The following is a 13,096-nucleotide window of genomic DNA, read 5'->3' as shown; positions in this document are numbered from 1 at the left end:
ATATAAAAGAAATAAAAACTAATTCACTTTCCCATCGAAATAACAGTGCATAACATTGTGGATTCAATGAAAATAACCATTGAAAGCCGTCCTTTAGTTTGTTAATTATTATTGCCAAGGGACGTGTTATAAATTCAGAGTCCGGTATGTTCACAAGACTCTACTGCATCGTATTGAACATAATATATATATATATAAATACATATATATTATATTTGTTGACGACAAAAAAAAATTATAAATAACATCATAACACCACACATCACACAAAATAGTCAATACTAATTAAAAAATCAACAAAAGATTTTTTTTTTCTTAAAATTTATTCATGTAACACAAAACTATAATTGACACTGCGAAATTAATTATATTTCTCTACAATTCTCTATCTCTCTTTACTTCTCTCTGGCTTTTGATTTACTGCGCATTGACCGTGTACCACTTCCATTTAAATTCCATCTTTGAATGTGACTCTTTCACCTCATCCTCTCAGACCACTCGGTAAAGGTTTTGTTTGTCTAAAGCAACAACCCAGTAAATCTGTCCGGGGGCGCGGTGATGACGTCCGCTACACAGTTAAACGGAGCACAGTCGTTTATCCATTAGTTATTGGACCGGATGAACCCAATTCTGCATGCGCGTGAAATATACGTCAAAGAATCTCGGTCTCCTTCAGGGTCTAGGATGAGGAGTATTATGGATCTAAAAGAGGACTGGATGGGAAGGAATCATAAAAGGCGGCGAGGGAAAGGACCGCTTTGAGAATGTACCTATACAATTTTTGGTAGTGGATGCGATGCGAAGGTATTAGAATATGATGCAATAATACACCCAAAAACACACACATACATACATACATATTATTTTTTGTACAGTTAAGATTGCACTAATGTTAAGCTCAAATTGTTCGTCCGCATTCAGCGTCTACACGGGTCATGTAATTCATATTTTTATTTTTAATTTATTTACTTAAATAGCTAATAGTAACTATTATAGCTCGACAATAACAATGCACATATATGACAGTTTATAATAAAATTGGATAATTAGTTGTAGTACATATATTTATATATATATATATATATATATATATACAATGCACCTTGTATATTTTACAATAAGAATATAACATTATATTTATACCAAGTGTTATGAAAGTTGTTAAAATTTAAAATATTTTATACATTTTTAATATTATCTAACTACAATGATAAAAAAAAAAAAAAAAAAAAAAAAAGGAATATCAATAACAATATTATAATAAACGCATTAAAGTGTATAATTATTAGCATAATTAGAATAATTATACAATTTAGGCATTATTTAGGAAGTGTAAAAATGGCAATAGGCAATTTCATATGAAGGTTGGCAAAAGTATTAATGGCTTAGTTATATTTTTAGGCGATTTGTAGGTGATGTGTTGGCGGTGATGTGACAAATCATATATTGTGTTTGTTAATAGCTTGGAAGTCATAATTCTTAAATACGGTACTTTTATATTGGAAGTGGGATGTTTATTTAATTTGGCTGCCCTACATTTTTTGTGATTTTTTATGATATATTAATAAACTGTATAGCCTATATAAGAAGCTGTACGCGGCCCTGAGCATAGAGAGCACTTTGAAGTATTCAATAGTACTTTTGTGCATTCTAATGATAAATGGTTATCGTCACATTTGACAAAGATTACTTAGCATAAATTACTTGTACGGAAGTAAGATTGGCACTGTTTGCATTGTTTGCATTTGTATTGTCATTTTGTCTTGAAAATTTGATTTTAATTTTAATAAGGAGAAGTAGGTCCAGTTTAAAAATCTCACTATTATTATATGTAACTTTTTGATCGATCCGAAAAAACAGGCAGTAGGAGTTTAGTGATACGATGTAGGTAATTCGTGAAATAAATAACTTCGTGTCCTTTATTTGTAGGTTTGTATTTTTTTTAATAGAAGCAGACGGGTTAAGGTACCTGATGAATACACCGTACGGTTTTAATGACCTGGGCAAAAAATGTGTGGAATTCGATATGTTCGTTATCTACTAGGTATTTATAAGTATCATTGTAAGTAATTACCTTGGCTGTGCAAATAATCAAATATTTAGGGGTTATTTTAAAATAAATGCTCGACGGGACGGCGATATCAAATTGTGCCTTATTGAGTGCAGAGAATTCGTTGCCTCCACTTATGTAAAAGGGAGGTATTTGAAATTTGGTACTTAGAGAAGATTCCATGCTGGTGGACGGTGTATTATAATACAAATAATATCAATGCCTAAAATATATGTATATAAAGAACTATAAATTATCACCATAAAATGTCTGTATAATATAACACATATATATATATACATACATAAAGTTATTTATTTCTTATCCGAATTACGTTATATGTGTAATCCCTTCTAACCTACCACAATATTCATATCATAGGTACAATAATACGCGCGGTTCAGGTAATTGAAATTCTTTCACCCTCGATACGCCTCTATTTTTACCCTAGAACAATATTTTGTTATTAAGATCCCACTTCCGAAACTCAGAAAATGATTATACATATATATATGATTACGTTTATACAGATTGGTATATTCACTCAAATTTTTGGTAGATTGTCGACCAATAGACAGGAGACATTCTAAATTTATATTATAATTGTATGATTAGACCGTTCTGCCGTCATTATTAATTTGTAATCTGATTGAATTGATAAATATATTTAATTTATCATATATTTAAATGTTTTCTCAAGCGCACCATCACATCGACCCTCACCACTAATCAATTGTATTTATTATTAATAATAATGATAATAATAATAATAATAATAATAATAAAAATGTCAAACCGTTATTAAATTAAACATAACAGTTTAAATAATCTGGTCTATAGTTTTGTCAGATAAAAGTTTTTATTTTGGAGAAATATATTACGTTTTACTATCTAGTGCATTTTAGATACGCGTATACGTAATATGTATATACCGATAAACATAATTGAGACATAAATTATTTTGTTTGTATTGATATGCAATTTAGAAGTTTTAAAACCTTCATTGCAACATTTCGTTTTTTATTGTTCACATTAAATTTAGTTTTTGAAATTGGACGAAATTAAAACAAACAAAACTCAGTTATCATGCAATACAGTACGTAATAAAAGAAAAACAATTTTATCATTTTATATTATATTATTATTAATATTAAAGCAAAATAAGTATATTTCAGTTAAAAAAAAAAAGCACAACGTACATGCCATTTAGAACAGTTACTATTCTAAAGTTTAATAACGTGCAAGCGTAATTATTTAAACGACTCATTAAAAAATGCTCTTTCTACGCAACAGCCAACATCATTTCTTGGTTATTATTTTGTTTTCAAGTATACATTAAATTAAAAATAAAAATATAAATTAAATTAATGCTTCGAAAAATGTTACGCATTACTGATAATTTTGTTTTCTTAAATCTTGAAGTGTATACATTTCTATGAAAATACTTGCTTTATATTACACACTTTCATAGTATATTGAAATTGTATATAAAAAATAAATAAAAATATACGACCACAAACACATACCAACATTTGGTGCAGTGGACTTAATAGCATTGTCTACAGAATGTATTTCGTATAAATATAAAGTGATACTCTGATTGATCAGATTTAAAGTATATATTAAATACTATCTCTCGATTACTCCTTTCTCACCACATCACTTCATTATATATATGTTCCGTTATAAGAAATTTTTAAATTAGTAAATTTACACCTTCAATTAGAAAACATGTATTATATATTTAATATTTATTCAACATAGATCATGGATAAAAAATGTTATTGTTTTGATGCAAGTTCCAACAATATATAGAAATTACTTGATATTAATAATCACTATGGCACTGAGCATTTACCCAAACTATCATTTTCGTTTCTACACTATTTTAGTTATAAAAGTTTTCCTTTTTATTTATTAGTTTTGTAGGTATTATTATTATTTGTTTTAAAAAAAAAAAAGTTTGTTTTATTTTCATTAAAACTAAATGTTAATATACTATAATATTTTATTTCAAATGAAAGACCTTGATAATACATGAAAAAAAATATATCTAATATATACGTACATATAATACATTATTGTATATAATATAAATATTTAATCGACTACGATTAATAGCATTTTTTTTAACACTTTTCATTTATTATTGAAGTAATGAGTAAAATATTTTATATAATTTAGTAACATACGAGTATGTGTAAAAATAATTGTTTATCAATTCAATCTATAAAGAATATAAAGTTACGAAATTTCGTTTTTATAAATGCAAAAAAAATTATAAAAATAATTATTATAAAACATAAAGAAATTTACTGATACTTATGAAACATATAACATATTAATGGTACCTATTTTATTCTATGTGTATATACGACATAAAGATTTTTATCTAAATTAAATTATTTGCTAGAAGCTTGAGTTAATCTAATGCCTTGAGTTATTTTTTTTCCTATCTATAGCTTAAAATAAAGTAGATGGGAGTGTAAGAGCATCAATGGATTTACAAGTATTTATCTAAGAAAGACAAAACAATGACATTACGTAATAAGATATTAGTTTCATTGTGTAAACTATATTATGGTTAAGCAAATATACTAGAACAGTATTATTCTTGAAATACCGAATTAATTGCTTTTTTCTTTTCTTTTACTTTAAAGTATTTAGTAAAGCTGTTACATATTAAAGCTTAACCTAAATTACGTAAATATATTAGACAGAGATTACACTAAAAAGATTAAGTAATGAAGCTGGAAGGGCAAGTTGAAGAGTAAAGATATGATTGGAAAGAATGTAAAAGAACAAGAATTGAGGAAGAGCAATAAACATTGTATTTTTAACCTCAAATAGACAACGTTATTATTTAGATAATTAAATTTTCAACGCATGGTTTTACTGGCTATATTTTTTTTTTAAATATTTAAATAATATAGATAGATATAACCAATTTAATTTAAAACTAATAATTGATACGTGTGTGCAATACACTTGTTATAGGTAAATAGGTCAATGAAGAAATACAATTATTTTTTATTATTTGCACGGATTGTGTCTTAACACTATTATGTAAATACTATTTCATATATGAAAATGAAAGTTGTAAGAGACAATTACAAATACACATGCCTTTGAACAAATGTACACTCATAACATTTAGTTAGATGCTTAACATTTAGATGTTTTTATTTTTATCCTCCATCACTGAGATCGTTCTCAAAACCACTAATAATCTATAATTATGTAAAGAAAACAGGGAAATATTATAATAGAGCTATTAGGTCAAACTCGAAAATACTGTAAAATAAAAAAATAAAAAGCGATATGATTTTTGAATTACGTTGACTGAATTGGATGCAGTTAGGTCAACCGTCTGTGACGTCACCGTAGTTACTATCAACGTATAGAACACGTACTATAAAATCTTTCAAACAAAATAAAATAAGTCTTATCGAAATTTAATTATTATTTTGTTATGACTTTTAGTAAAAAAGTGAAATTCACGTGATATAAAGGAGTAAAGTAGTAGTAGGTAGGATAGGTGGCGAAAAACTGTTTGGAAAACGGTGTACAACGAAAGAGGGAGTTTATTCAGTGATAGCACGGTTTTGGTAAGTGTTTCAACAAAGTTGTTTTTTCATTCCCAAAAAATCAAAAAATAACCGCTTAAAGACCTTAGCGACGGGGCACAATGGCATGGATACCGCACACGATACCGAGGTCAACGTTACACGCTTTTTCCGCGAGACAGTCGTCGGACGTCACGGACGCCACGGATGGTAACGGTATCAGATCGGACGACTTCGGGTGGGCGCGACGGACGCCGAAGCCACTGTGGACGTTGACGGTGGATGCGATGGCCGCCGATTTCGCACTGTTCCCGCGCGCGCTGATGGACGCGTTGACCCCGACGAACGCGGCGTACCTGGCTGAGACGCTGGATACCGGATTGCCAGTGGCCACGGTCGAACACGTTCTCGTGGACGAATATTGGCGCCGGCGGCTCAACCAACTGCCACTGCGACAGCGACCGATCGGAGCGCCCGTGACCGCTGTCGCTGAGCCGGCCAGGACCGTGTGCCTGAACGAGCTGGCCAGCCGTGCCGTAGAGGACTTGGAATCGGGGCGCACAGCCGAAGGGTGGCCGGATGAGCTGTTGGTCTTCGGCCGGCACGTGACCGCGCTGCGCGTGGGCCAGTTGCGCACATCCGAACCGGCCGACCGCAACGACAGCACGTTCGGCGACCCGGTGCGCGCGGACGTCGGCGCCGTGCTCGGTGGTCTGCCCGAGCTGCGGTCGCTGAGCCTGTGCTTCGGCCTGCCACCGCTAGGCGCCCGGTACCACGGGCTGACTGTGGCCGATTTGGACGCGTTCGGCCGCGGCCTGACCGCGCTGCCCCGTCTCACCGCGCTGGCTGTCACGGGAAGCCGCGTGGACGCGACGCGGTTCGAAACGTTATCGCCACACCTGGCGTTGTGCGACCGGCTCGAGGAAGTCGACCTGTCGCACTGCTGGCTGAAGTGCGCGGGTGCCGCGTCCGTGGCCTGTTACGCGGCCACGGCCCGTTCATTGCGGTCGGTCACGCTACGCGATAACGGCGTGGCCGCGGACGGCGTCCAATCGCTGGCGTTCATGTCCGTGGCCAGGCGGCGAAACGGTTATCCGGCGATCGAGTTGAATTTAGGTACGGCGCTCGAGTGATCGTACACGAAAATGAAAGCGCTTTGAACGGGTTACCGAAGTGTTTCTCAACCTTTGTATTATGGCGACACACTGTTAAAATGTTTCATACTTTGTGACACACAAAAATAAAAATAAGAATAATAGGCAATATTATATATTTATAATTAATTGATAATGTAAAATATAAATATACTATATAGTATACACTGTTTAAAAATAAATATAGATAAACCAACGTTTTTTTAATTATAATTATGATAATGATAATATTTATTTAATGTTGATAGCTGATAATATATTTTTATTCATCATAGAAATCATATCAAATACCCATTAATTTTTTTAAATAGTGTCAACAATGTTCATACATTTTGTGTCATTCAATATTAATATTTCACGTGACACATTTGTACTTAACCGGTGACACATCAGTATGTCGTAACACATCGGTTGAGAAACATTGGGTTACCGTATTTCGATTGCCGACGGTTTTACAATCGGGCGAAACGACGAACAACGTGTTGAATTTCAACCGGAGGTGGGGGATAGGATTAGCAGTTTGAATTTTTTTCCGATAAAACCACTCGTTTGGCGTTCTGAAACTCAATATCGCATTCCCATACTTGGATACATGGACGTATTTTAAGGAGGGGGGAAGGGGCGATCGTCTTGAATCCGTATTTAACGAATTGATTATATGTGAGATACAAATTTCAAATTTTTTTTAACGTCGATCATTTTATAACGAAATGAAATTGCGCGTGGCTGTGAATACTGATTGAGCTTTTTGTCGGGTCCATACTTAATGAAAAATCAAATAAAACACAAGCGTAACTTTCAGAACACAAACAGTTGTTATGAAAGAACTACACGAAAGTCGATTCTAACTGGATCCGGCATTAGATTAAAAATATATCCCATCGAATCTTGATCTAACTTAATATTAATTGTTTGCGTATTGTTAACGGTCTAGGCATGAATAACATTACGGATATCGGTGCCAGATATTTAGCATCCGCGTTAGCGTCTGGAACCCAACCATTTACTAAACTTCGGATTGGTACTTGTAACATATCCGAGGTCGGAGGCGTAAATATAGTTGAATCATTAGCATATGACCAAGGATTGCGTGCATTGGAAATGAATAATAATCCATTAACATTGAAAGTCGGTATTGCATTACACGCGGCGTTGAAAACGAATTTCAATATCGAATATTTGTCGACTCAAAATTGCGAATTTCCGGCTAGAATGGCACAGTTCTTCAACACCATAGCATATTACAACCGAAACAATAAACGTACTAAATTAAAATATTTAAATATTGAGGATTTATACGATGAAATCGAAGAGGAAAATGTTTCCAGCGAGTGATGCGTCGTGTCAGTTAAATTAACTGAAAATGTGGAGGAAAACTTGAATAATCATATTTTATCAAGAAAGATTACTGAATGGTATACAATTACATATAAATACACATTAAAGTGTCGTTATTTTTCAAGACTTAAAATTTAAGGAATGCCTCATGAGAATTTTTTCTACGGTGCTAAATATAAGATCTACACAATTTGAGCTTTACGTAACATGAATAACAGAATGCGCTCTAATCTCAAAATGAAGAAAAAATTTGTAGTTTTTTATATATTAACGCATAAGCTTTGATTTTTTTAAATAGTCCTCAAGAACTTTTTTATAGAAGTTATTCACTAAAAAAGTATTCTAATACATTTTTCGTACATTCAATGTTTCTTTTTGTATAATCTAAAAGAACACAAAGAAAGTAATATTTTGAGAAAAATGCCCATTTTTTAGATTTTATGCAATTATTACTTTAAATATTAAATGTATAAAAAGAATTGTATACTGCTAAAGTTGATCCAATTTATTTTTACTAAAATACATGTGTATATAACAGTTTGGGTTAAGGTAACTCACTTTGATGAAATTGTGAAAACATTTTAAAATAACTAATTTTTCTGAAAAACAAATTTAATAATATGAAAAATATTATACTAATAGTTATATTACCGGGAAAAGTTCACATTTATATACATAAATTATTATAATTATATATATATATATATTATACATATTCAGTATTTCATAGACTTGTTTTAAAATTTTAATATAATACATTTGTATCTTTTTTTTTAGTTAGAAAACCAAACTTACAAGTTGATATTTATTTCTATTATTAAGTAAAAAAAAAAAAAAAACATAAAAATAAATTCAGATTTTACTTGTGTAAATTTATATTTTTATACGAACATAAATTGCGGAACGAGCATATTTTGTATATTTTACATATTATGTAAATCTCGTTCCAAGATATTTTTGATAGTAATATTAGTGTTGCGATTTGAAAAATTGAATTGATTCGAAATTGAAAACCCACTGTAATTTGACTGGTAAAAATATTTATTTGAACAGAAAAACAAAATAATTTTGTTTTTAAATTAATAATACTATATATTTAATTTCAATTATTAAATAATGAAAATAATTCATGTAGCCCCATAGGCGAAAGCGCGATATCGTGACGATCAGTTTTGACAAAATCATCAAAAAATTAAATACAGTGGTCGCCGCTTAATGTAATCGCGGTTAATGTTATCAAACGTTTATTGTTATCGAAAAGTATAAGTACGGGCCGGATGTATACTTATATGTGTAAATTATGACGGCTATTGTAATCAATAAGCCTCATAATATTATCAGTTTGAGGTCATAAAATCATAATTTTGTAACATACAATCAAAGTTTTCGTCGTATGTCTCGAATATAAATGTCTATACCGTTATTTATTTACCGTATATTTATTTACCTTTCGTTCATATAGCATTAAGATAGTATCGTTGCTGCCCGTCGACCATTATCACGTTTGTATGTATCTGTATCGCGTGTGAGTAAAAATGAGTAAAAAACAAAAAATAAGTGACCTGACAATTTATGATAAAATTTTAATACTACAACGATACGACAATTTACCAAAAATGGGACAATGAGAAGCAGCTATAAAACTACAAATTTCCCAACCATTATTGTATAAATTATTAAAAAAACGTATTGAAATAGAAAATTTAGCAACACTAAATTATTTAAAAATCCAAACATAAAGAGGATACGCAGTGAGAAAGAAGAACAGATCGAATCAGCATTAACATTATGGTTTATTAATATTAGAAAAAATGATGCACGCATTAATAGTCCAATATTGCGTCAAAAGCTGAAGAACTTGCAAAAAAAAATGGGTATAGAAAATTTTATTGCCTCAGAAGGATGGTTTCATCGCTGGATAAAACGTGAAAATATTGTATACAAATGAACGTACGGAGAACAAAAATACGCGGATTTCTCGGCAGCAGAAAATTGAATAAAAACTGAATGGTCAAAAATTATTTCAGAATATACGCCCGACAATGCTTATAATGCTGATGAAACTAGATTATTTATCGTGCCTTGCCTGAGCATACTTATTTATTCAAAAATGAAAACGCAAAATGCAGTAAAATAGCAAAAGAGCGCATCACTGTCCTATGTTGTACACGTATGTTAGGTAAAAAACAAAAACTTTTGGTTATAGGGAAACGTAAAAATCCTCGTTGTTTTAAATCAGTTAAATGTTTACCAGTTGATTATTATACCAACACAAATGCTTGGATGACATCAATTATTTTTATTGAGTGATTAATAAAGAGGGATAAACAATTAAATAATAAAATCGTTTTACATATGTATAATATTTATTTACATTTAATTTAATTTTTTTTTAATGTTATATTTTTAATAACTATGTATTATGATTACAAAATTTGACGCAACACTACATTATTCATTTTTTTTTTATTTAACGTAGGTTTTATTATTATTTATAATTTTCATTTAATGTTATCAATCGGATTATGTTATCAGTTATGTATCGTACCAACGTGATTACATTAAGCGGCGACCACTGTATAAATAAATTACTCGTATATTCAAACATCATATTAAGATCAACACATAGGTCATTCAAAATGGTTAAGCACGCAGGGACTTGAAATAGTATAGATAAGTGGTCTCAAAAAACTCAAATTACCAACAGGTTATATATATTTATGTCAAAGGTTCGCGAAACAATTTTTTTTTATTTATTTTAATATGAAATCTAAAATAAACAAAAAAATTAAAACAAAATGTATTTCTTTTATTGATTAAAATTATGACAAAATTGTACTTTGTATTGTGTATTGATTTCTTTTTATAATAATAATTATAATTTATTTTTATTTTCGAGCTGCACTTATTACTTGACATCTCTTATTTTGTAAAAATATAAAAACTGTAAAAATATAATATAAAACAAGAAAAAAAAAATCAATATTTTTGAACAAATAAATATTCAATGCGAGTCACATCGAATGGGCTCGCAGACTGTGTATTTGAAACTACTAATAAAAATCATCTTCAGTTTTTATGGTAAAAATTGTTGTTTTTCTGAACGATTATAAACACCAAAAAGATCGTATTATAAAAACGATGGTTCTATTGAAATTTCAAGATAAAATTTAAGTTTATTTCAAAAAATCATAGCCATAATTTGGATATAATAAATACATACATTGAATATATATCTGGGATGACACATCTCCAGTAGATTAAAAAGTGTAATATAAAATATATATTTTCATAATTAACAAATATATGAAGAAAATAGTCGTAAAAAAATAATTTTGTCGAATAAATTAAATAATTTGTATTTTACTATTTTAGTGAGAAAATAATAGATTTACAAGAAAGGGTAAAAAATATTTTTTTATATACATTAGTTAAGGCTATAATTAAAGTTCCATACATTTTTACAATACAGTCAATATTTTTTGAGTTAAACTTGAAAAACCAACTACCTTAAATGAAATTTTTTCTTCGCTCTTGCGGTGTGAAAAGGATGTATGACATAATGACTAAATTAATTGCAAAATGAAAGGGTCTTTCCTCGACAATTTTAAATTTATAAAATATAGGAACACTCTATTATATTAATAATATGCATCGGATAAAGATATTAAAATTACTAATCGCAGTTTTGAATGACGCAACGCGAGTGGATACAGATTCGTTTGACGAAGAAACGTGGTATGTTTTTGATGTTGACTATCGGGGACAATGCGAAGAAAAGCAAACTAGTTCCCTGCCTTTGTTATGGCGCTCGTATCAAATGCAATATCTAAGGTTCGACGCACTCCGCAACATCATGAATACTGTTCACTTTATCCGGGACCCACGGCCGACCATCCCGTTCGATCTTCTTCCGGCACACTGATAATTTTTGGTCACTAAATGATTCGATTAATATCAGCAGCGAGTTTTCCAGCGATTTAATTGCACCCGTAACATGTGCAACGGTTTAGGACAGCCGGTTCAATTACAGGCAACAGAGCCGATTTTCCGGGTGACGGATACTAAATTCCACTAATTTTCCACCGACCGCAATGCATATGATATCGTGCCGGGGATATAATATATACATATATTATCTCCGAATCCTTTTCCGTGTACAATTGTAATTATTTGGTTTGCTCGTCACGGCAATAGTCAATTAAATTAATTTCGTCTTGCAGTCCGGCGAGAGGACATCGAGAGTGTGCACGGTAGCGGAAATAACATTATACATACTATGACATACTGGTATAATAGTCTTATTAAAATCTATTAGATTCGACCTGAAACCTAAACGCACATGTCGCTGAGAACCGTTTCGCAAATGAATACATATCATACCAAATCTGGTTACGCGAAACATAACACTGAACATTTGCATAAACAAAGTATAAGTTATTACATTTATATACATCAGAGATTATTTACAATATTTATTTCGTTAAGGAAATTTAGAATTTTTATAGTGTTGTCTTCATGAAGAGCTTATTCTAAGTTATCTAGTACTGATAGGATATTTCGGATGTTTTAAAAACTGGGCAGTCTTGGGTGATGTTTTGCATAGTTACATCTACATGACATTTTTTGCATATGGGTGTTGGATCTTAACTAATTAGGTGTGAAGGGTGATATTTGTTTTGTAAGAACACAATGATAAAACGGAAATCGTTTGTTGCACAGTTATGAGTACATAACTATAACTATACACTATTATTATTGATACGAAAAAAAATTAAAATAAATATTCAATAGGAATCAGTATCATTGTAGGTGGCTGCATTAAAATCACGTGCTTGATTTACTAGCGGTCAGTCCGAATTGCAAGATCGGTAGGGCTAACTACAAAAATTTAATTAAGGAAAAAAGCTATCACAGTTAAGGACCAAATATTAGAAATTAAACGGCTGTATGCGTGTATATGAGATGTAATAAGATGTACGGTAAAT

At 31.1% G+C, this 13,096-nt stretch overlaps 2 protein-coding genes across 3 annotated transcripts in view; one reads left to right on the top strand and one right to left on the bottom strand.

The window, feature by feature from the left end:
• LOC112692589 (hemicentin-2-like) overlaps nt 1–13,096 on the bottom strand; it is a 475,200-nt gene that overhangs the window by 148,496 nt on the left and 313,608 nt on the right. The gene's annotated exons all lie outside the window — the stretch shown is intronic.
• On the top strand, nt 5,585–8,105 carry LOC112692618. The gene is made up of 2 exons (XM_025567344.1): nt 5,585–6,732; nt 7,705–8,105. The coding sequence occupies exons 1-2, from the start codon at nt 5,739–5,741 to the stop codon at nt 8,103–8,105; spliced, it is 1,395 nt and encodes a 464-aa protein (XP_025423129.1). The 5' UTR covers nt 5,585–5,738.

The sequence above is a fragment of the Sipha flava genome, unplaced genomic scaffold, assembly GCF_003268045.1.
Source record: "Sipha flava isolate LNK unplaced genomic scaffold, YSA_version1 75_pilon_pilon, whole genome shotgun sequence".
NCBI classification, from domain to species: Eukaryota; Metazoa; Arthropoda; class Insecta; order Hemiptera; family Aphididae; genus Sipha; species Sipha flava.
The sequence above is the reverse complement of the archived record's forward strand: the minus strand, read 5'-3'. Positions and strand labels throughout refer to the sequence as shown.